The sequence below is a fragment of the Lynx rufus genome, unplaced genomic scaffold (genome assembly GCF_022079265.1).
Source record: "Lynx rufus isolate CCGP_SWC_20201006 ecotype Redwood Valley unplaced genomic scaffold, mLynRuf1.p SCAF_16, whole genome shotgun sequence".
Taxonomy (NCBI): Eukaryota; Metazoa; Chordata; class Mammalia; order Carnivora; family Felidae; genus Lynx; species Lynx rufus.
This window is the reverse complement of record NW_025814830.1, coordinates 20,905,584-20,929,386: the sequence shown is the minus strand read 5'-3', so window position 1 is coordinate 20,929,386 and position 23,803 is coordinate 20,905,584. Positions and strand designations below refer to the sequence as shown.

Below are 23,803 nucleotides of genomic sequence, written 5' to 3'. Positions count from 1 at the left end.
TGCTGGGTTGTAGGGTAGCTCTATTTTTAGTTTTTTGAGGAACCTTCATACTGGTTTCCAGAGTGGATGCACCAGCTTGCATTCCCATGGAATTTATCTTTTAAAGATTGCTCTTTAAAATCATGGTTGTTGAATACATTTGTCACTTTAATGCATTTTTATCCATATCTATTTGATTAGACTTCAAAGCATATGGCAAAATTGGCCTATTGAAGATCTATGTATAGTATAAAATATGTATATATAGTAAGAATTCAGTGAAATGAGACATCATTGACAAAACTGTTCAGTTAAAAATGAATTGACCACTTTCTTACTACACAAAAATAAACTCAAAATGCATTAAAGACCTAAATGTGAGACTGGAAGCCATAAAAATCCTACAAGAGAGTACAGGCAATAATTTCTCTGATATTGGCCATAGGAACATTTTTTTAGATATGTCTCCTGAGGCAAGGGAAATAAAAGCAAAAATAAACTATTGGGACTATATCAAAATAAGAAGTTTCTGGGGCACCTGGATGGCTCAGTTGGTTACTTGTCTGACTCTTGATTTCAGCTCATGTCATGACCTCAAAGTTCATAGGATTGAACCCCATGTCAGGCTTGGTGCTAGTGCAGAGCCTGCTTGGTATTCTCTCTCCCTCTTTCTTTGTCCCTTCCCTGCTTGCTTACTCTCTTTCTCAAAATAAATAAATTAAAAAAAAAAGTTTCTGCATAGTGAAGGAAACAGTTAACAAAACTAAAAGGTAGCCTACTGAATGGGAAAAGGTATTTGCAGATGACGTATCCAATAAAGGGTTAGTTTCCAAAATATATAAAGAACTGATAAAACTGAACACCCAGAAAACAATCCAATTAAAAAAATGGGCCAAAGACATGAACAGACATTTCTCCAAAGACCTACAGATGGCCGACAGGCATGTGAAAAGGTGCTCAATATCACTCATCATCAGGGAAATACAAATCAAAACTACAATGAGATGATTGATACCTCACACCTCTCAGAATGGCTAAAATCAAAAATCTAAGAAACAATAGTGTTGGTGAGGATATGGAGAGAAGAGAACCCTCTTGCACTGTTGATTGGAAGTCAGACTGGAATAGCTACTGTGGAAGACAGTATGGAGGTTCCTCAAAAACTTAAAAACAAATCTACCCTACAATCCAATAATCGCACTACTGCGTATCTACCCCAAAAATACAAAAACACTAATTCAAAGGGATACATACACCCCTGTGTTTAGCACATTATTTGTAATAGCCAAATTATGTAAGCAGCCCAAGTGCCCTTGCCCATGGATAGATGAATGGATAAAGAAGATGTGTTATATATATATACACATATGTTTAGTCATAAAAAAAGAATGAAATCTTGCCATTTGCAATGACAATGTATTTGCTAGAGAGTGTTATGCTAACTGAAATAAGTCAGAGAAAGACAAATACCATATGATTTCACTCATGTAGAATTTAAGAAACAAAACAAATGAGCAAAGGAAAGAAAAGACACATCCCAAGAAATAGATTCTTAACTGTAAAGAATAAACTGGTGGTTACCAGAGAGGAGGTGGGGGGTGGGGAATAGGTGAAATAGGTGATGGGGATTAAGGAGGGCACTCACTCGTCATGAGGATGGGGTGATGTATGGAATAATTTAATCACTATACTGTACACTGAAACTGATAGAATGCTGTTATACTAGAATTAAAATAAAAACTTAATTAAAAAATGAATGGAGGGAATGGCTCAATTCCACGTTCTTTTTTAAAATCTTTTTTAATGTTCTAGGAGAAATACCTTGTAGAAAATACAGTAAGGTATAAAGAATAAAATGTCACCCATGATCCCACCACTCAAATCCCTGTATTTGTTAAAATAAAGATTGTTTTCTTTTTCAGATTAGCTTTATTTGCTCACCGTGAAGATGGACCTGGAATCCCAGCAGATATTAAACTTTTTGACATATTTTCACAGCAGGTGGCTACAGTAATACAGGTTTGAATGGCTTTTCTAAATTCTCAAAACTTGGAAACTTCTCAGCTGGTATATACTTTTGTGATTGTTTAAATTCTGTGGTTTTCTAAACATTTCAGTCTAGACAAGACATGCCTTCTGAGGACGTTGTGTCTTTACAAGTCTCTCTCATTAATCTTGCTATGAAGTGTTACCCTGATCGTGTGGACTATGTTGATAAAGTTCTAGAAACTACAGTGGAGATATTTAATAAGCTCAACCTTGAACAGTAAGTCAAAGTTACATTTTTGTAAAAACCCTCATAAAACACTTTTTTCATCCCAGATTTGTTATTCTTAATTGCTTTTGGAAATGTTAGCATTTGTCTGAAGCGTTTGTTAGATTGACTTGCTTGGTGTTACAGAGCAGAAAGTGCCAACCAATTTCTTGATTATGTACATTGATAAAGTAGTGGCACTCATGGAGTATAAGCAGTCTTTCCATTTCAGAATATGAATGAGTTTTCAAACTGGTAAGAAAATTAACAGTTCATCTTTGAACAATGTTGGGATTAGGAGCACTGACCTTGTGTACAATTGAAAAATTGCTTAGAACTTTTTACTCCCCCAAAACTTAGCTACTGATAGCCTACTGTTGACCAGAAGCCTTAACAACAAAAAACAGCTATGAACACGTATTTTCTACGTTCTATGTATTATATACTGTATTCTTACAGTCAAGTAAGCCAGAGAAAAGAGAAAATTATAAGAATATTACAGGAAGAGAAAATAACATTTCATACTACTGTACTGTATTTGTAGAAAAACATCATGTATAAGTGGGCCTGCACAATTCAAATCTGTGTGGTTCATGGGTCAACTGTTTATGTTAAGCAGTGTTTCCATAAGAAGTGATTTCCTGCAGATGAATAAGTTTTGAAAAATTAGAAACATATATATTTAAGGTGTGAAAATTAAATTGGTTTGAAATATTTTTCTATTTTGAGCTTTGATTTTGATACCATCAAGGAAAGTTGATTTTGTTACCTACTTGGGAGCTTCCTCAACTATGCTGTCCTAGTCTGTGGCATCCTCTAGTGGCCACCGTGGGCAATTCTGGTCCCTTTACCTTTTCACCAGCAGTCCTCCTACTGTCCCATCCTGCATTGCATCTGAACATGGGGTCAATTATTTTTTAATAATTAAAAAGTATATTTTTAATAATAAAATTATTCATAATTTTACTTCATACCATCTTTTTCCTTTCCATCTCCTTTCTGGTGGTTTAGCTACATCAGGAAGATTTCTCATTTTCCTTTTACCTCCTTTTATTTGGCACTCCACCCCCCTTTTTTTGGTTATTTCCATTTTTTTTTTTTTGAACTGAAAAACATTCCAGATCTTGAATGTTAAATATGAGAGAAAATTAAATTATGTATCTACATTCCCCCACCAAGTAAGTTTTAAAGTAAAATTAGACAAAATAAGGAATTAGAAATCCCAACCTCTAAAGGTCTTATAAATGCCCGGATATGCCTCATCTCAACAGAATGCTGCTATGAGCTACTACCTTGAATTTAGCCTGCTTTTCCTTAATCACCAACATCTGATGCAGAAGAAACTGTTTTGTAGAGGTGCTAGTTTTGCATGGGTTTTTCTTACTACTGATTTTCATCATGAATATACAGTATTTATTGGCTACCCAGGAACTTAACTACCACTTAAAATACTTTTCTTAGAAATGTCAAATTCTAGATAGTTATTTTACCTCAAGCTGTACAACCTGGTCGTTGAGTTGGAGAGTGTTACATCTTATTTGTATTAATGGAAAATTAAGAGGTGAATACGTGTTTGTGTTTAGATAGACATCTCTATCTTCTTGAAGAAGGTCATTGGAGTATTTTGAGATGGCATGATTCACTTGACTTATTTCCTTTAATGTATAAATGAAAAATTTTTATGCAATGAGTTTTTCATATATATAGAAAGTAATTTTATTCATTAAAGGGCTGTTGTTTTTCTTTTTGTAGTATTGCTACCAGTAGTGCAGTTTCAAAGGAGCTCACCAGACTTTTGAAGATACCTGTTGACACTTACAACAATATTTTAACAGTCTTGAAATTAAAACATTTTCACCCACTTTTTGAGTATTTTGACTATGAGTCCAGAAAGAGCATGAGTTGTTATGTGCTTAGTAATGTTCTGGATTATAACACCGAAATTGTCTCTCAAGACCAGGTAAGAGAATACCAACATGCTATATTAGGAAAACAGACAATGTAGTTAGGATTTTAGATCTTGAGAAAGACACATGAGATGGGAGGAGAGAGTAATGCTAAAAAAGGTTATAATTAGCTACTCATTATATAAATCAGAAATTAGAAAAAAATATATATATGTATAAAGAAGAAATTATAATCTCACCAGTAAGAGAATAATACTGTTAATTAATATTTGGTGCATCTTTTGGATGGAACTAAATGGTATTATGCTAAGTGAAATTAGTCAGAGAAAGACAAATATCATATGATTTCACTCATATGAGGACTTTAAGACACAGAACAGGTGAACATAAGGGAAGGGAAGCAAAAATAATATAAAAACACAGAGGGGGACAAAACATAACAGACCCTTAAGTATGGAGAACAAACAGAGGGTTGCTGGAGGGGTTGTGGGAGGGGGATGGGCTAAATGGGTAAGGGGCATTAAGGAATCTACTCCTGAAATGATTGTTATACTATATGCTAACTAACTTGGATGTAAATTAAAAAATAAATTATTAAAAAAAATAAAATAAAATGCCAAAAAAAAATTTGGTGCATCTCTTCCAGACTCTTGTCTATATCTGTATCAACATATGTAAACTTTGTTATAACAAAAGGAATTATATTGTTAATACTATTTGATAACTTTATACAATTAGAAACACTTTTGACTGATTTTATATGCTGATAGTTTTACTTCAATGGGTTTCTGTGTCTCTTGTGTTATAGGTGGATTCCATAATGAATTTGGTATCCACATTGATTCAGGATCAGCCAGATCAGCCCATAGAAGACCCTGATCCAGAAGACTTTGCTGATGAGCAGAGTCTTGTGGGCAGATTCATTCATCTTCTACGGTCTGAGGACCCTGACCAGCAGTACTTGGTATGAGTTAACTCAGTTATACAGCTTCATCAGCTCCTAGTGAAATCACATGTAGATGTGACTTGAATGGTCTGATGCAGCTGTGGCCTTAGAAAGTTTAAAAAAAATTGCAACCGAATAAGATTAAGTGACATCCATGGACTTTCACTTTATATATAAATGCATAATTGTGAGCTTATTGGGAATAAGTTGGTTGCTCTAGTTTCATTGAAGACTTCTTAAGAATTGCAGAAAGCCCATCCTCCTTTAGTTGGGTGTTCAGTACTCATTCCATGTTCATTTTCTTTTTCAACTGTGCTGTTTTTAGAATTGTCCACTGTTTATTATAATAAAATTTAAAGTATAAACAGCAGTCCTCATATTCAGTTGTATTTATGTTTCGAAGGTTTGAAAATATAAGTTGTATGTGTTTGCCACATTGAAAATTTATGAAAACACTTTAGAATTGAAATTGTCTTTTTTTCTTAACCTCTTTTTCTTGGTAAAGAGCGATCAGTTGAGGTTCTCCCTTTGTTTATCATTAGTCCTCAGTAAATCTTTGTGAAATGAATAACATGTTGCCTGAGTAGGAATATTGGTGACTGATACCAGATGATTTGTTTTAATGAAAGGTAGCACAGATGGCTGTTTAATTATTGTTTGGGCAAGGTGTAGTTTAACTGTTGTTAGATACATGAAGCTCTATAGTTAGACTGCTAAAATGAGGAACATTTTTATTTGAGGTTGAGTCCTGACTTTCTCCTTCTATTGATTTCTTTTGTTATAGTTGACACTCTTGTACTCCTTCATAAGCAGTGTGAAAAAGAAGCTGATTTCTATTGGCAAGATGATAGTCTTTGACTTGGCTTAATGATAAACATTCAGGGCACTCCAGTGTCACATTCTGTGCACTGTGTGTGATCTGTGTACGATGACTGGCTGATTGTTCAGATATTTTAAGTGATCCCCTTATGCTACGTTGGTTTTCACTTTTTGTTGCATACCAAATGTAGTGGTAGGAAGTATGCCTTCCACATCTAGCCAATTGATTTTGCCTATGTACTGAGAATTAAGACAAGGATTATTAGCTCTGACTCCCCAAGGGGGAATGCATTCTCTTATCTGTCTATTATATCAGAGGATATTTTGTGAATACAGAATCTGAATATGTCACACAGTGTGTCACACATATTAAATATTTCATGAATATTTGTGTTTTTTCTGAAAAACCTGATGTTTCACAATGGTTCTTTTTAAAGTATATTGTCATTTCTTTTGACTTTAATGGTATTTTTTTTTTTTTTCTGAATTAGGAGGTATGACATACCAGCAATGTGCATATAACTGTTTTTGCATCCTACTAATAGCCAACATTTTCTAAGCACTTGCCTTGTGTCAGGAACTGGTAACACTTCACATGTATTACTTGATCTTCCCAACAACCCTAGGAGAAATATACTACCCCATTTTTCAAATGAAACTTTTATAGCTAAGAGAAGGTAAATACTTTACTCAGGGTCACTCAGATAGTAAGTGTTAGAAACTACTTTTATTTTTTTATTTTTTATTAAAAAATTTTTTTAATGTTTATTTTTGAGAGAAAGAGGGGCAGAGTATAAGCAAGGGAGGGGCAGAGAGAGAGGAGACACAGAACCCGAAGCAGGTTCCAGGCTCTGAGCTCTCAGTACAGAGCCTGATGTGGGGCTCGGACCCACGAACTGCAAGATCATGACCTGAGCTGAAGTCAGATGCTTAACTGACTGAGCCACCCAGGTACCCCTAGAAACTACTTTTAAATGTAAGTCTGTGTTCAGAGCCTGCAGTCTTTTTATATTTTTTAATTTATTTTTTAATTATCTATTTATTAAAAAAAATTTTTTTAATGTTTATTTTTGAGAGAGAGAGAGAGAAAGAGCAAGAGCAGAGGAGGGGCAGAGAGAGAGGGAGACACAGAATCCAAAACAGGTTCTAGGCTCTGAGCCATGAGCAGTGAATACATGACTGAACTGAAATTGGACACTTAACTGACTGAGCCACCCAGGTGCCCCTAATTTTAGTCTTATTTATTTTTTTAGTTTATTTATTTATCTTGGAGAGAGGCAGAGTGCGTGCGCCAGCGGGGGAGGAGTGTTGGGGGGGTTGTGGTGGTGGAGAGAATCCCAAGCAGGCTCTCCACTGTCAGCGCAGAGCCCTATGTGGGGCTTGAACCCATGAACTGTGAGATTATGACCTGAGCCGAAGTCAAGAGTTGGACGCTTAATCGACTGAGCCACCCAGGTTCCCCCAGAGCCTGCAGTTTTTATAAACACAGTATACTATGTACATATGTATATGAAAATATGTGTACATCTGTCATTGTCTCTGCTTGTATAGCCTTGGGCAGATTACCTTTGAACCTCGGGTTTCTTCATTTGTGAAATGGGGTTACTATCTGTCTTGGTTGCGATGTTGATTGTATTGACCCAGTGAGATAAGAAATGTAAAGCATCTACTGTAAAGCCTGCTGCATATTAGATACAGTCAAAAATGGTAGCAATGACAATGATTAGAGCCCTCATTTAATTTTATAAATGGGTAATCATAGTTCAGGAAAGATTAATGTTTTGGGTTTTGTTTTTTTTTTGGGGGGGGTCAGATTTTAAACACGGCACGAAAACATTTTGGAGCTGGTGGAAATCAACGGATTCGCTTCACACTGCCACCTTTGGTATTTGCAGCTTACCAGCTGGCGTTTCGCTACAAAGAGAATTCTAAAGTGGTGGGTTGACTTTTAAGTATGTCATTACTTTTTTTTCTTTCTTTCTTCATCTGTATGTGTTATTTATTATAGAAATTGAGACATATAAAAAAATAGACAATGGTATAATAAAATTCCAGTTTTAATAAGTCAATTCATTATGCATCCTGTATTAAGTGTTCCTAACAGTGGTGTTGGTAGATTGCATAGTAGCTGAGGGATCACATAAAAACACTTAGAAATGAAAGATTAAAACAGTATAAATTTATGCTAGGAGTTTTTCCTGTATTTAAAGATTACTTGTGAGACATTGGTAAGTTTATTAGAGAATTGGCTCAGAGTGCTTTAGTTTAGGAATGATTTTACTTTCTTAGGGTCTTTACCAATTCTAAAGTGATACAGTAATCTCATGTAGAGGTTGCAAGTACATAACAGGTAAGGTCTGATTCAAGGTAGCTTTGCCTAATGAAAGGGCCTGACATTGCATAATAACCTCTCTCCAAAAGCCTAAAATTGAATTATTTTATGAATTGTGTACATTTTTTTACGCACTTATTCCTTAAGTAGAATCATGACTTAAGTCTTCGATAATACAGTTTTATAGAAAATACTTAAATATAGCATACCTGATAGTTGGACAGTCAGTTAGTGTTAAGGAGTAAGCCTCGGTAAACTTACTTTTCTAATAGTGGAGAAGCAGATTTATTTAGTGGATATGCCAGCATGACATAGCAGCTTTTGGCCAGTTTTTATCATGCCAGCCACTCATTTAGACCCTTTTCCAGCATTCTATGTATAGATTTTGGCGAAAGTAACAATGGAAATAGCAGCCAGCATTTACTACGTGCCGTATACTATGCCGAGGACTGTGTATATACTTGGATTATTGCATTTAATCCTTGACTATTATCTGATTTTAAAAATGAAAAGAATTGATTGCTTTAATAAGAAATTTTGATGGTTAAACATGGATAAAATATCTAACCTCACTAGTAATTACAACAATGAACCTCTGTTTTAGAAATTAAACTGGTAAAAAGGAAAGAAAAATAAGGTTCAGCAGTGGCAATGGTGTGATGATAATTCTCATCTGGTAATGGTGGGTATGTGAAATAGTACAGTCTTTCTAGAAAACTCTGGCATTATGTAAGTAGAGCCTTAAAAGAGCTAATAAAGTCCACTTCTAAGAATTTATACTAAGGAAATAATTAAGGATTCAATAAATCTTTATGTATACAGAGCATTCATTGTCATATTGCAGATTATTTCCAAAGGGAGTAGTTAAGTAAGTTATCCTACATCCAGTTTGTGAAAAGTTTCTAGTCATTAAAATGATTTCCAGTAACTTCGTATCATGAGGAAAAGTTATGACAAAATAAGTGAAGGGTGCAAGTATATGCAGCACGAACCCAGTTTTACTCTTCTGGTGAGTTAAAGTAGAAAACAAAACCAGAACAGAGATCCTAGTTAGTTATGATTTGCATAGACAAAAAAGAAGACCTTAACATCAGAATGTTATTACTGATTATTGCTGAATGGTAGATTTAGGGATGATTTCAATTTTTAAAATTCTTTGGTTTATTTTCTTAATTCTGTCCAATTGGGGTATGTGCTGATTTTCTGATGAGAAAAAACAAATGCCAAATATACAAAAATGGTCAAGTCAGTAACTACAAATTGATGTTTTGAGAAGACATTGTGCTTGATTCATTTGTGTGCTTTATAAATGAAACAGAAGAAGGATACCAGGAGAACCTTGAGCTCAGCTTTCCTGCTTTCCCTGTTCTAAAGACGTTTCACATAAAATGAATATTCTTGAGCAAGTTAATCTTGAAAGTAAGGTAATTTAAACTATTTTTTTTTTCTTTTAGGATGACAAATGGGAAAAAAAATGCCAGAAGATTTTTTCATTTGCTCACCAGACTATCAGTGCTTTGATCAAAGCAGAGCTAGCAGAATTACCCTTAAGACTTTTTCTTCAAGGGGCTCTAGCTGCTGGAGAAATTGGTTTTGAAAATCACGAAACAGTAGCATATGAATTTATGTCCCAGGTGATGGTCTGTTCTCCTTTCTGTGTTTAATGTTACAGTTTTGCTGTGTTCAGCCACCTGTCTGTAGTTATGGCGGTTAGTGCATATGGATTGTCTCTTAACTGAATTTGTAATTATCCCTTTCCCACCATCTTGGAACTCCTTAATACTGTAGTCATATTGATTGATTTGGAACAGGAAAATGGATCAGTTACTGGGTGCTAATGAGATTTAAGATTTCTAGGTAAGCCTAGGTAAAAGTGTTTCATGGGGTAAAAAGTACCTTTATTCAGCTTGGGAACTCTGGGTTAAACAGTAGTTAAAACAAGTTTCTTTGTTGGAAGTTGTCAGTATCTTTCCATATCAGCTGTGTCTTGTGCTTCTCCAAGGGAGGGGTCAGCATCTTGTGATCTGAAGGGGCTACAGAGTGTCTCACACGATGGGGGTTTGTTGGGAAGTACTTTAGAAAATGCTTGAGTAGATAGTAGTAAAGGTCTCTTCTGCTTCTTGTTCACCAGGCATTTTCTCTGTATGAAGATGAAATCAGTGATTCCAAAGCACAGCTTGCTGCCATCACCTTGATCATTGGTACTTTTGAGAGGATGAAGTGCTTCAGTGAAGAGAATCATGAACCTTTGAGGACTCAGTGTGCACTTGCTGCATCCAAACTTCTGAAGAAACCAGATCAGGGCCGAGCTGTGAGCACCTGTGCACATCTCTTCTGGTCTGGCAGAAACACAGACAAAAATGGGGAAGAGGTAAGGAGGGAGGTCATTCCTGGTCATAGAAGAGGGGATTGTTTGCTGGAAGTAGCTGCCGGGTCCTTGTGTGCTGGAAGTGAAGCATTTGGAGTGCTTGGAAACTTGACAAAGAAAATTGCCTTGTTTATTAAAATAAATGAAATGGATGGTAAAGTATACTGTACAGAGTTAACATACTGTGGTGAAGACCCACTTTAAGGATATTGTAACACAGCAAGTATATACTACTACCTTTAAAAAGTATACATAACAGGGATGCCTGGGTGGCTCAGTTGGTTAAGCGTCCTACTCCTGATTTCATCTCAGGTCATGATCTCATGGTTGTGAGATCAAGCCCTATGTCAGGCTCCACATGGGGCATGGAGCCTGCTTAAGATTCTCTCTGCTGGGGTGCCTGGGTGGCTCAATTGGCTAAGCGTCCGACTTCAGCTCAGGTCATGATCTCTGCAATTCGTGAGTTTGAGCCCCACGTTGGGCTCTGTGCTGACAGCTCAGAGCCTGGAGCCTGCTTCAGATTTTGTGTCCCCCTCTGTCTGCCCCTCCCCTGCTCGTAGTCTGTCTGTCTCTCTCTCTCTCTCTCTCTCTCTCTCTCTCTCTCAAAAATAAGTAAACATTAAAAAAGAAAATTATCTGCCTCTCTCCTGCTCACATTTTCTCTAAAAAAAAAAGAAAAAAGGTATACATAATAAATATAAAACATTTAAGATACAAATATGTAAAACAGGGACATCTGGGTGACTCAGTTGGTTAAGCATCCCACTGTTGATTACGGCTCAGGTCATGGTCTCATTGTGAGTTTGAGCCCCACTTCAAGCTTTGCACTGACAGTGTGAAGCCTGCTTGGGATTCTCTCTCTCCTTTATTTTCTCTCTCAAAAAGACATTTAAAGAAATGGATACTCTTTAAAAAAGTGAATATGTAAAACAAATACATGTTTTAAAATATAGCTGTGTCTTTAAAAAAAATGAAGAGGTTTTAAATTTGTTGTGTACCTTAAAAAAGAGCCAGTGTAGGGTAGGGTTCTGTTTATTTCTTTGTGTGAAATGGGACATTTGTGATTCATTAATCTCTTTAATACTCTCCCCTTACCCCCAATCCCCTCACTTTTATTCTAGCTTCATGGAGGCAAGAGGGTAATGGAATGCTTAAAGAAAGCTCTGAAAATAGCAAATCAGTGCATGGACCCCTCTTTACAAGTGCAACTTTTTATAGAAATTCTGAACAGATATATCTATTTTTATGAAAAGGAAAATGATGCGGTAAGTAAACTATAATAAAATATTGTTAGTGAATTAATACTTTCCTTCCTGTTCTTCAGAGATCTGATACATATTAAAGTTTATGATCTTGATGACTTTTTTTTTTTGTTTAAGAGGGTCAGAGTTTAGAGAATTCACCTAGTAGTCTCTTTTATTCTCTAGTATCCTTTTCTGTCTATAGATGCATCTCTGTAACAGAAGAACTCATCATGTACAAGAAATTCTCATCTCTTTTGTTATGAATATTTTATAAAAAAAAATAGTCCCTGTCTGTTTGAAAAACACAAAATAATTTACAAATATAGTATACTGATTGGTCATCACATACAAGTTTAGAATAATTCCTAAATGAATTATCCTTTTAGCAGTACAGTGTTGAAGATTTGTAGGTTAAGTAAAATTTTGCTATTCTTTCATTGGTTTGTGATGCTCTAATTTTTATTGATTTTTTTTCATTTTGTTTTGTTGGTTGTTTTGGTGAATTGCCAATAGTTGTTGCTCAAAGCAGGGATCATGTTTTCATATGTCTTTTTTTATGATTGATTACTCTGGTGATTGGTGCGAGTAAGACAATCTTTAAAACGTTTTTATTGAATTATCTTTTCTTTTTTATCGTACATGCTTGGTTATGAAACTGTGCGTGTTCTTTTGTAGGTCACAATTCAGGTTTTGAACCAGCTTATCCAAAAGATACGAGAAGACCTCCCAAATCTTGAGTCCAGTGAAGAAACAGAGCAGATTAACAAACATTTTCATAACACACTGGAGCATTTGCGTTTGAGGCGGGAGTCACCAGAATCTGAGGGGCCAATTTATGAAGGTCTCATCCTTTAAAAAGGAAACTGGCTCACCATACTTCTTTCCATGTACATCCAGTAAGGGTTTTATTATACTAGGTTTCCCCTCCATAGATTGTGCCTTTCAGAAATGCTGAGGTAGGTTTCCCGTTTCTTACCTGTGATGTGTTTTACCCAGCACCTCCGGACACTCACCTTCAGGACCTTAATAAAACTATTCACTTCATAAGTGCTCAATCTGTCTGATCACCCCAGGTAGCATGATTGATCTGCTATTTAAAACTCCTGTGATCTGTGAACAAAACAAAACAAAAAAACAAAACCCACCAATAACAAAAAAAACAGCAAACCACCACTTATCTCAGCTACTAATGAAGCCCTTCTTCCTTTATTTCGTTTTGTTGGTTGTGTAATTTCTTTCGTTACTTGGGAGTACTAACCTGAAAGTGTCTGTCTCTTTGTTCTCTAGTCCAATTTGAGATTAATTTAGAGGAAAGGGATACTGTATGTGAAATTCAGCTTGGGTTTTCCCCTAAATGCAAGATAAGGCCATGTAATATTTTCCCTAAAACTAGAATATATTAATGCATGTTTGAGAATTTTAAAGCACCATGGTCAAAACCAAAAGCTATATTTTGCATATTTGGACTCCGTCATTCATTAAGAACCTATGTTTTACTCTGGGCATATTTATCAAAATAATTTTGTTCTAAATAGCATAAAATAGAAAATTCGTGATCAGTATAATTTATGTATAACCTTCATTGTAAATTTAAGGGGAAATGCATCGTACAATTACCATGATTTTTTTTTTTTTTCACCAGTGAAACAATAAAGTTGCTATTAACAATTTTGGACTTTTTACCCTTTCATGCTAGATTTATAGAAGGAGCTAGTAGAATGCCTGTGGTTAATAGACAATCTTATGTACAACACTTGCTTGTTCATTTTAAGCTTTCATTTTAAGTACTTCTTGAGCAAGGCACCATCTATTCTTCTGTTTATACCCATTTGCTTTCCTTGGCCTTATTCTCTTCTTAGGCATGGTACTTCCATATTAATTCCCAGAAGGCTCACCACCTTTATCTGTCATGTAACAAATTATTCCAAAACTTAGTGTGTTGAAACAACAGACATTTATCTCATGGTGTTCTGGCTTAGGAATTTGGGAGCAGCTTAGCCAGTGGTTCTGGCTTAGGGTGTCTCAAGATTTTGCCTGGAGCTGCAACCATCTAAAGGTTTGGTTGGGACTGGCTTCCAAGCTTATTCACATGACCATTATCTAAAGGCCTCTATTCCTTTCTTTGTGGGCCTTTACAAGGGCAGCTAGAAAGTCTTCATGACAGCAGCTGGCTTTTCCAAAGTGACCCATGTGAGAGAGGGCAAAGAGGAAACCACATGCCTTTTTATGAGCTGACCTTAGAAGTGACATACTGTTGTTTTTGCCTTCTTCTGTTAGAAAGGAGTCACTAAGACTAACTCATACTCAAGAGTAAGAGGAATTACATTAAGCTCCACCTCTTGAATGGAGACTTTGCAAATGTATGGGCATTTTCAAATGATCACCTCACTTAATACCTTACCATCTGCCCCTTCACCCACATTGATAGACGTCTAGCACTTCTTAGGTGCTATGGTCTGAATGTTTGTATCCCCCTCTCCCCACCACCCCTGCAATTTATATGTTGAAATCCTAGCCTCCAAAGATGTTGAGTGGTGGGGCCTTTGGAATGTGCTTAGGTCATGAGGGTGGAGTCTCACGAATGGCATTAGTGCCTTTATAAAAGAGGCCCAGAGAGCTTGCTTGCTCCTTTCCACTTTGTGAAAACACAGGTTGGCAGTATGCAACCTGGAGAAGGGCCCTCACTCAGCCATGCTGGTGCCTTGATCTTGGACTTAACACCTTCCAGAACTATGAGAAATAAACTTCTGTTTATAAGTTACCCAGCCTATGGTATTTTGTTACAGCAGCATGAATGGACTAAGACATCAGGTTTTAAAGAATAAAGTTATAGAATTGGTACCATTAAAATCTACCAAGTATCCTAAGCTTCTCTGTAGACGCTTTTAGTCTAGCAAATCCTTTCTGTACTTTGCAGGTGCCACTTTACTCAGTATAAACTTGATTGTGGAATAGAAGTCAACATGTTCATTCTATTCACATATTTTGTGAAATACAGCTGGAGAAATAAAGATGTGACTCAAGGAGAATACTTGAATTTGAGCTCAGGAAGGTTCAGAGGTAAAATGTCAGTACAGGGTATAAAGTATTTCCCATTGTTTTGGTGAGGTGAAGAGAACAGATTTAGGAAATAAACCAAAGCTCTGCTAATCTTAATTGACACATTCCTTTACTGAACAAAAATTGGGTACCTACTATATGCCAAGTACAGGCACTGGGTATAAAGGTGAACAAGATAGGGTCCCTAGCTTTGAGAATTTTCATCTGGTGTGAAGACCAACAGTAATGTGATAAGGGTATGCCCAGGAGAGCATAGAAGTGGGGGCTGAAGGTGTTGGGGTAAAGCCTGGAGGAGGTTTTATGAATCCTCATGTGACTTCAAGTCTGTCTTTTTAGCCTTGTGAGGCTAATGCTTGACCTGCAGTCCCATATTTTATAGATGGAGCCAGGCTATCCAAGAGTGATCCATGGACTGAAGCAAGTTAAACTCTTACCTGTCTATAATGAGAAATTTTTAAAAAGTTAAAAAAGAAAAAAGGACTAAGAATTGACACACTTAAACCAGTTTGGCGATTTTATGTCTGTTGAATCTAATGAATTAGGGCTTGTGCTTTGTATGCCTGCTTCCGTGGCCTCCTTTTTTCTAGTAATTTTTATTGTGTCTTACAAAAAAAGTACTGGTTCTTGATAGACCAGGGGGAAAAAAACCCTTCGTAGGTGGAGAGAAGCACTGAGCCTAGGTCAGGCCTAATGTTGCATGGAGAATTCCAAGACTAGGGGACAGTTAGTTAGGAGGACATATCTAAGAGGTGATATGAGTGGATGACCCTTTCTCATTCTGAGATGCTGTTTTAGGACATTTCTGCCCTCCCTTTCCTATCTCCACTTGTCTGAAGTGATTCTTGGAGTCCAGATGATTGCTTTTTCACCTAGAAACTCATGCTTCTGACTGGTCCTTTAGCCATGACATTGGGAGCCATCAGATAAAGGAGCTCTGATATTACCTTGTCCACTAGGGGTCCCGGTTAGTTTGCAGGCTGTTTTATCTGTTAGTGTAGCTTAAAAGAGGGAGGTGTTGGACTTGATCAGGCATCATAGAGTGCTTTGAAGAAAAGAATGGTTGTAGTACAGTTCATGTACATCTCTCAGAGCCATTGAGAAATAGGACAGACCACAAGGAATAAGTATACCACCATAGACACTGAGAGGGGATTTAAATACAAAGTCTAGATTTCAGAGGGCTCTTCCATTACATTGCTTTCATAAGAATTCAAAGAAAAAAGTTCAAGCAGAATGGAATTGAAAGGATTTCTCAATGGCATTGTCTTTGATGATGGGAATTCCAGACTACATACTATAAATGAAAAGTGATGGGGGTGAGGAAATCTCTCAAGGAGCCTTCCTGTTTGCTGTGATTGGGGGTGTCCTGAAGTTGGACAGCAGATACTGAGTCAGCTAGCCAATATCTACTCATTTGTTGTATACTTGAGTGACCTGCCCTAGGTTTGATTAAAGACTTAGGTTTTTCTGGCTTGTGGTAATTCAAAATAAGTCAGTTGGGAATGGGTAGGGAAGGACCTCATACTGCTGTTCACTCCTCTACATCACACTGCAGTGTGCCAACAAAACTAGGTCCAAGCCTCCAAAATCTCTGGAGATGTACTGTATATTTTAACCACTCATCACAGTGATTAGCCTTAGGTTAGAAATGTCTTCCTAAGATGAAGTAAAATCTTAAGCTGTGACTTTAATCTATTTTTACAAGGCAGAGCTAAGTGTAAATACAAATGGCTTCATGACCATTAGATATAATGTTAGAAAGGAGCACATTTGGGGGTGCCTGGGTGGCTCAGTTGGTAAAGCATTCTACTCTTGATTTTGGCTCAGGTCATGACCTCATGGTTGTTGAGATTGAGCCCTGCATTTCACCGAGTGAGCCACCCATGTGCCCCTGGGTTCTACCATTTTTTATCAAGCTTACTGTCTATATACAAAGGCAATGGAGTACTCAAAACTCCAATCAAAAGGGTTAATTAATATTGGGGCATCTGGCTGGCTCAGCTGGTAGAGCACGCAACTCTTGATCTCAGGGTTGTGAGTTCAAACTCCATGTTGGGTATGGAGCCTACTAAAAGAAAAGTTAAAATCTAAACTGGTGATCCTTATCAAAGAATAAAATGGGTTGACAGGATAGTGTGCAGATTCAGTAAAATTAATATAAATTTGAACCACAATGATTTTAAGCCTTAAATAGGATGTCTCTCAGGATATGGGCTATCACAAAACCATGCCTGTCAACTACTTTTATCCTTTTACACATCCCTTGGACCAGATTCTCAAGCTTTATTAAACATACAAATCACCTGGATCTTGTTAAAATGCAGATTCTGGAATTCAGCAGGTCTGTGGTAGGGCCAAAGATTCCATGTTTCTAATATGCCCCCATATAATGCTGTTGGTCCAGGGACCATACTTTTGAGTAAGAAGCCCTAGATAACAATTCCATAGACACATTTTTAATAGTACTTGCAGTAAATTGTTTCACTTGTTTCTTATAATGTAAGATGGTTCTTACATTTCCTTGTGGTAAAGACTAAGGAGAAATGTGTGGCAGTGGCCTAGGGAAGTGTTTGTAAACATCTTTCCTTTGGACAGTATAAGGGGTTTAAGCAATCTGCTCCAGGAGGCATTTCTGTCCTATGTACATATGAGGGTGGATCTTGGCTTTTCCAGGGCATAGCAGTTTGATGAAACTCTTCTGAAACTCATGTGGCATAAAGGGTACAGAACAGGGTTGATAGCCGAATTCAGCCAGAGGAGCCAGAAAGACATCTCATGGAGGGAGTGCTGGATGCATATCCCATGGCAGGCAGCTCGGATGATCATGAGCAATGTGTAGGGTGCCCAGCACAGGCCAAACACACATGATGATGGCTAGCCACCTGGCCACTTGCTTAATCTGGAAGAGCTGCAGGCGGCTGGCCAGTGAGCTGGCGAGGTCTGGCTGTCTCTGGGCAATGCAGACACTTGCTGGCCCTGTAGTTGTTCTGTTGCCAGTGTGCTGCTTTGGCTTGGATGTCTACTTGCAGAGGTGGTAAATCTTGAGTCCCAGGGACATCCAAGGAAAGACCCTTGTGTCTGGGGGAGAGTACCTGGTCTCTCTTCTTCCTGCTCCTCGTCTCAACTAGTTTAACAAAAAGCATAATGTTTTTTCTCCCCTGGAAGTTCATCTCCGAGTTGTCTTGGCTCTGGGCAATGTTGTTCCTCCTCAGGGAGGTGCGCTTCTGAATGTTGATGTAGACGCTCAAGTTGAAGTAAGTGAGGCTGATAAAGGGAGTGAAGAATTCAATGATGGAGGTCGTCATCAGGATCTACCAGTTGTAGAAGAACTCAGCATAGCACTCCCCCCGAGGCAGGATGCTCCTTTTGGCCACATATGCCCAACCGATGATGGCAGGTCCATAGACGAGGAATGCCACCACCCACCAACTCGAAAACAATATTCCTGGTGATGCCCTTCTGAGCTCTGTAAGTCACCTAAAAGGAAACAGCAGAGGCCGGTAAGAGGGGAAGTTGAGGCACCTTCACTCACTCAGCCTGGCACAGCATGGTGCCAATGGTGAGGTCGGATATTAGTTGTTGAGCTAGCCAGTGTCTGGGGGCTGGGAGAGGTTCTACTTCCCTATCAGCCAACTCTTCCCTAGCTCTACTCTGCCACTCCAAGGGGCCTCCGTGCAATGGGTGAAAAGCCTCCCTCTTGCGGACACAACTCAAAGTCTGCCCATTTGGATGTTAGTGGTATTCCTCCACATGTGAAAGCATACATTTTCAACACCTCTGAGAACATGTATACATTATATACATAATTCGCTCAACATCCACAAATGGAATAGCACTGTGTTGCACCGTGCTTCTTCTTCCAACTTTAAGTACATCCTGCTGTTAACTTTATGTGCTCACTCTGTATTTTTATTTTTGATCAGTCCAGTCCCACCTACTGTTCCTGTAGGTGGCACAAGGTCTCAGTGACCAAGAGTAGAGGCTCTGGAGTCAGGTGGCTTGAATTTAAATGCCCACTATCACTTGGCTAGCTGTTTGTCCTAGGCAACTTAGTTAACCTCTGTGTACCTCAGTTTCTTCATGTATAAGATGGGACACCTTTACCTGGACCACAGGGTTGTCATGACCCTATGTATATCAGCTCTTGGATATAATCCATATAAAGTTCTTTAAACAGTATCTGACTTAAAATAGGCCATCAAATATTACGTATCATTCTTACTGAGCATAAAAATATCTGTAAGGGCAGAAGCATGAAATAAATGTTCTTGGCTTTTTCTCTCCTGTATCTTTGGTGTGCAGAAAAAGTTCTGAGATGGTGAGAGATAACTGTGAAAATGAAAGGTTCTTTGAAGATTGGAGAGATGGGCATTTTCCCCCAACTGGGCTGCCATATTGAAGACCCTTTGGGAATGTGTGTCACTGAAGCAGAAGACCCAGCCCTCTACATGGTTCAATGCAGAACATTTAATACTGCTAATTAGGCCATCTTACTCTGTATGCCCTCAGTGTACTCCAAAGCCTTTCATTCATAGCAAAGGAAACCTAATCGCCAATGGATTACAGGAGATTGAGCCCAAGTAATGTTTACTTTGGGCTCATTTAGAAAATGCCACTTTAAATGATGTTGGTACTTAGGAAATTATTTTGGTCAAATACAGTGAAAATGTAATAAACAGTAACAGAGATGAGACAGGGATGAGCTGCTCTAGAGCAGTGACGAAAGGCAATGAGTCTCATTCTTGGTTGTACCTTCTAATACCTTATAATCACCTGGTGGCCTTTTTAAAAATGCCAAGCTTGCCCCCCACCTCTAAGCCCATTAAGTCTAAATATGTAATAATAATAATAAAAAAAGTGCTTCCCAAATGGGTTGGAAATTGCAGCTGGAAAAAGCAAATTGCCTCAGTGCCACAGAGTGGACTTAGCAATGGATGGCTCTATCTGCCAAAGCTTCTAATTTTCCTATAGTGAACATAGATTACTTGAACAAAAGATAAAAGGAATTTTCATAAAAGCCCCAAAGGAAAATGCTTTAAATGCAGTAAAAATGCTTTTTTTTTTTTTCCTCTTCTGTCTCATTTAAGGTTCAGTTTTGCCCCAGATGATTAATTTCTTTGGGTCTTATCATCCCTGTGTGCAAAATAGGGATAAAAATCTTTAGTTTCTACCTTACAGGGAGGTGAGGACCAAAAGAATTAGCCATCATAGAGGTTAGAGCCAAAAGGCTTTAACCCCTTACTTTCCTAATGGCAAACAAGTACACAGAGGTGCTGTGATGTGCCAAAGGCACACAATGTGTTGTGTCTTAAATCAAGAGTGGACCCTAGGTCTCCTGACTCCTGGACCAGCCTAAAAAGCACCACTGTGAGTGCAATGTACTTGTGATTGCTCATGCAAACCCTTCCCTTTGCTATCTGCTCTGGAAATACTGAAGTATTTTCCCTTCCCACCCAGCACTGTTCTTGGGGAGGCAGCCATGAATACTTACCAGGGAGGACAAAAAGCCACTTGGCACCCATATTACCTTTACACCAGGCCTTGAATGTGGACTTTGGATCACGCCTCCAGATGAGGTTATGCTTTCATTAAATCAGTACCTATGCCTAGCACTGTTACAAGCAAGCACTGGGAAAACATCAAGTAGCAAGACCCCTGCCCCCTTAGAGCTTGGGTTCTAGTGAAGAAGACAGACCTCGAATACAGTGTCCAGCCGTGATAAGCATGAGTATAGCAGGGAAGGAGAACTGGAGAAGGTGAGGGCTGTTATTTGACACAGATGACCAAGGAAGTCTCTGAGGAGGTGACAGTTGAGCAGAGGCGTGGACTCAGGGTGAGAACAATGGATGGAAAGAGAAAGATGCCTTAATAGGACTTTACGTTTGTATCCTTCCTGACCATACTCATGACCATAACACCTAGGGTACACTTCATAAGGATAAAAATAAATCATGTGAAAGGCACAGTTTATATTGCATTTTAACTCTTTAATTTGTTAAATGTATTTAAAACGGATATCAGTATTTGTAACCTAGTTTTAGCATCTCCTTTTCTTTTCCCTTTGAATATCTGGGGTTCTGAAAACATATGGAAATCGTATGGTGGTTTCTCTCCGCCACTAGCCCAGCAACTCCAAACCCGACTGTGTCCCTGGCAGTCCTCCACGCCAGCGGGTTTGTGTAGAACCTCTGGCCTTCTTTCCGCCCTGGTGACAGAGGTGAACCTGTCATAGCTGATGAGGACAATATTGAAGGCCGAGGAGGTGCTCACCAGGTAATCCATCACTAGTCACAATTTACACAGCTCCTTCCCGAACTTCCACTTCCCGGTCAGGACGTAGGGGATGTACAGTGGGATGCAGAAGCCGCCTGCGGACACAGGGGAGCGGTGGCCCGGCCGCCGGACTGCCAGCTCCAGCCTGGCCTGGGGTGCCCCAAGGCGCCCCAACTCTCGAGGGAGACTTTCGAGCGCAGGGTTCTCCTCTGCAGGGCTATTTGTATGCCGCCGGTCCCTAGACCGCACTCACCCACCAGGAGGTCGGCGACAGCCAAATTGAGGAGGAAGTTGTCGCTGGAGCGCAGGCTGCCGTCCACGGCAAAGACCACCACGATCAGTGAGTTGCCCAGCACCGTGGCCAGCGCCAGCAGCGCCCTGAGCGCCGCCAGCAGCTCGGCCACCGGCGCCGAGAAGTGGCCGGCATGCCGTCCGGAGTGTAGCCCTGACTGGAGCCCCAGCCCGGTGACGCACACGTTGCCCGATGCGTTCGGCTCCATGCTGTAGGTGGCAGGGATGCCGGGGGCTGGCCGGTGGGGATCTAGGGGGCGCAGCGGGAGGAAGTGGGGCGGAGAGACGGCTGCCTGCAGCCAGGACAGGGCTGGGACGCTGGGGACCGGGCCCCTGGCCTGTAGGGTAGGGACCACCAGTGGGCTGGGTCCGGAACACCTGGGGCGGGGCCGGAGTCGGGGTGCTTGGTTGGGGACAGCCGGCTGGCTGGGGAGCAGCTGAGAGCGGGGAGTTGCCAGGGGACTGGGGTGGGAGGAGTCGGGGACCGCTGGCGGTAGGGGCAGGGGACCCTGCGGGGCGGGGGGCGGGGGGAGGTGGAGGGTTCGCGCTGCGCCGCGGTCTAGCTCCCCTCGGCGAGTCCAGGGAGGTTGAGTCTTCCAAGCAAGTTGTTACTACTATTTCCCGAACAGGAATAGTTTTGTTTCATTATGTTTTATCGTGAAAGTAGTATGTGCACTTATAAAACAAGCAATACAGAAGGGCATCAAGTGGAAGCAAAATTTCTACCGTTATCTCCTCCCTGAGATACCCACTTTGAACATTTGGGTTTAAATCCTTCCAGGCTTCATGCCCCCCCCCCCCTTTTTTACCCCCCAACTCTTCCCTCCTCCACAGAACTAGACAGACAAAACAAACATGCAAAAAACCCAAAACGCATAGATTTGGGGTGGGGGGTGGAATGGGGTTTGGCTATTTTGATTTATAATCTGCTTTTTCTCCCCATGAAATAATACATCTGGACATTTCCCCACATCCATACGGAATACAGGTAACCATTATCTTTAATGATATCATTTTTCCATTATATGGATGAGCATATTTCCCCAATTTGTTGATAGACAACTATCAATTGTTTCTGTTTTGTTTGATTTTGCTTGTGTATCTTTGTTCACTTATCTACATAATTTCCTCAGGGGAAATTAATGGAAACAGAATTGCTGGGACAAAAGGAATGCAATAGTATAAAATACTATTTTACAACATGTTGCCAGGTTGCCAGGTTGGTAGAAAAGTTGTTCTAATTTACCATTGAAAAAGCCATTTAAAATTTTTTTTCACAGTGGTGTGACACTGAATACAGGAAACTTCAATTACAATAGAGGCAGGAGGACAAGGGACACCTGTTAAGCATCTTGATTTCAGCTCAGGTTTGTGTGAGCCCCACATCAGGCTTTGTGCTGACAGTGTGGTACCTGCTTGGGATTCTCTCTCCCTCTCTCTCTCCCCCTCCCTTGCTCACTCTCTGTCTCTCTCTCAATTAATTAATTAATTAATTAAAGAAAATAAAATAGAGGCAGGAGGCCAGAAGGGGAGATCTCACCCCTTATCAACTCTAGAACAATTGCAGATCCCAACAGAAAGATCCATGCCTTGCATTTTCCAACAGGAAGAAACCTACTTTATTACCCCAGCAAGCAGGAGGAAGATTTTTCTCCTTGCTCAACAGCAGACTAGCCAATGAGAAACTGCCACAACTTAGCCAATGAGAAACTGTAATCACCCTTCTCAGTTTCCTCTAATGGACTTTTATCCAAAGCTGCCCCTCCCAACTTCCCTTTCCCCTATAATGTTTCTTTCCTTTGTTCTCTGGACTAGCCTCTGATTTTGCTTTGGCTTGCATGTCCAAATTGCAATTCCTCTGCCATTTCTGAATAAACCCATTTTGCTGGTAAAGTAACTGGTTGTTTTTATTTTCAAGGTTGACAGTAGGTAGTGATTGTGTGGGGTCTTAGTTTGGCTTCCTAGAGCTCCCTCTCAGCTTAGCCCCTTTGTTTCTCCAGCATAGACAGTCCTTCCCTGTGGCGAATTGGCTCAGAGTGGACTACCTGTCAGGACTACTAGGACTGGGAGTAATGGCCTCTTAGAGAGGGGGAAGAGGTTGGAAGACTGTACCTTAACACTTTTATCACCGGGGTTGGGGCAGAATCTGTCAGGAAGCTCCTCCCTGTGGTTTGGGGTGTGTGGGCATGGGGAGAGGTATGTGTAAAGAAGGGATGTGTATAAATTATGCAGATGGCAGCTGCTTTATCTGTCCTGTTATTTGCCTCTTGCAGACCAGTTTGTTCTGGTGGTGGGAAAAGTGACCCAATGTCACGGATACAAATTCTTGG

The 23,803-nt window shown here is 39.5% G+C and overlaps 1 protein-coding gene across 1 annotated transcript in view; it reads left to right on the top strand.

Moving 5' to 3' along the window:
• VPS35 (VPS35 retromer complex component) overlaps window positions 1–13,517 on the top strand; it is a 28,720-nt gene extending 15,203 nt beyond the window's left edge. Inside the window, exons 9-17 of the mRNA XM_047078336.1 lie at window positions 1,902–1,998; window positions 2,097–2,245; window positions 3,986–4,193; window positions 4,949–5,104; window positions 7,719–7,841; window positions 9,692–9,871; window positions 10,369–10,608; window positions 11,727–11,870; window positions 12,525–13,517. Coding sequence (XP_046934292.1) covers window positions 1,902–1,998; window positions 2,097–2,245; window positions 3,986–4,193; window positions 4,949–5,104; window positions 7,719–7,841; window positions 9,692–9,871; window positions 10,369–10,608; window positions 11,727–11,870; window positions 12,525–12,704 — 1,477 coding nt within the window. The 3' untranslated portion in view covers window positions 12,705–13,517. The remainder of the gene's footprint in view (window positions 1–1,901; window positions 1,999–2,096; window positions 2,246–3,985; window positions 4,194–4,948; window positions 5,105–7,718; window positions 7,842–9,691; window positions 9,872–10,368; window positions 10,609–11,726; window positions 11,871–12,524) is intronic.
• Window positions 13,518–23,803: the final 10,286 nt, after the last annotated feature.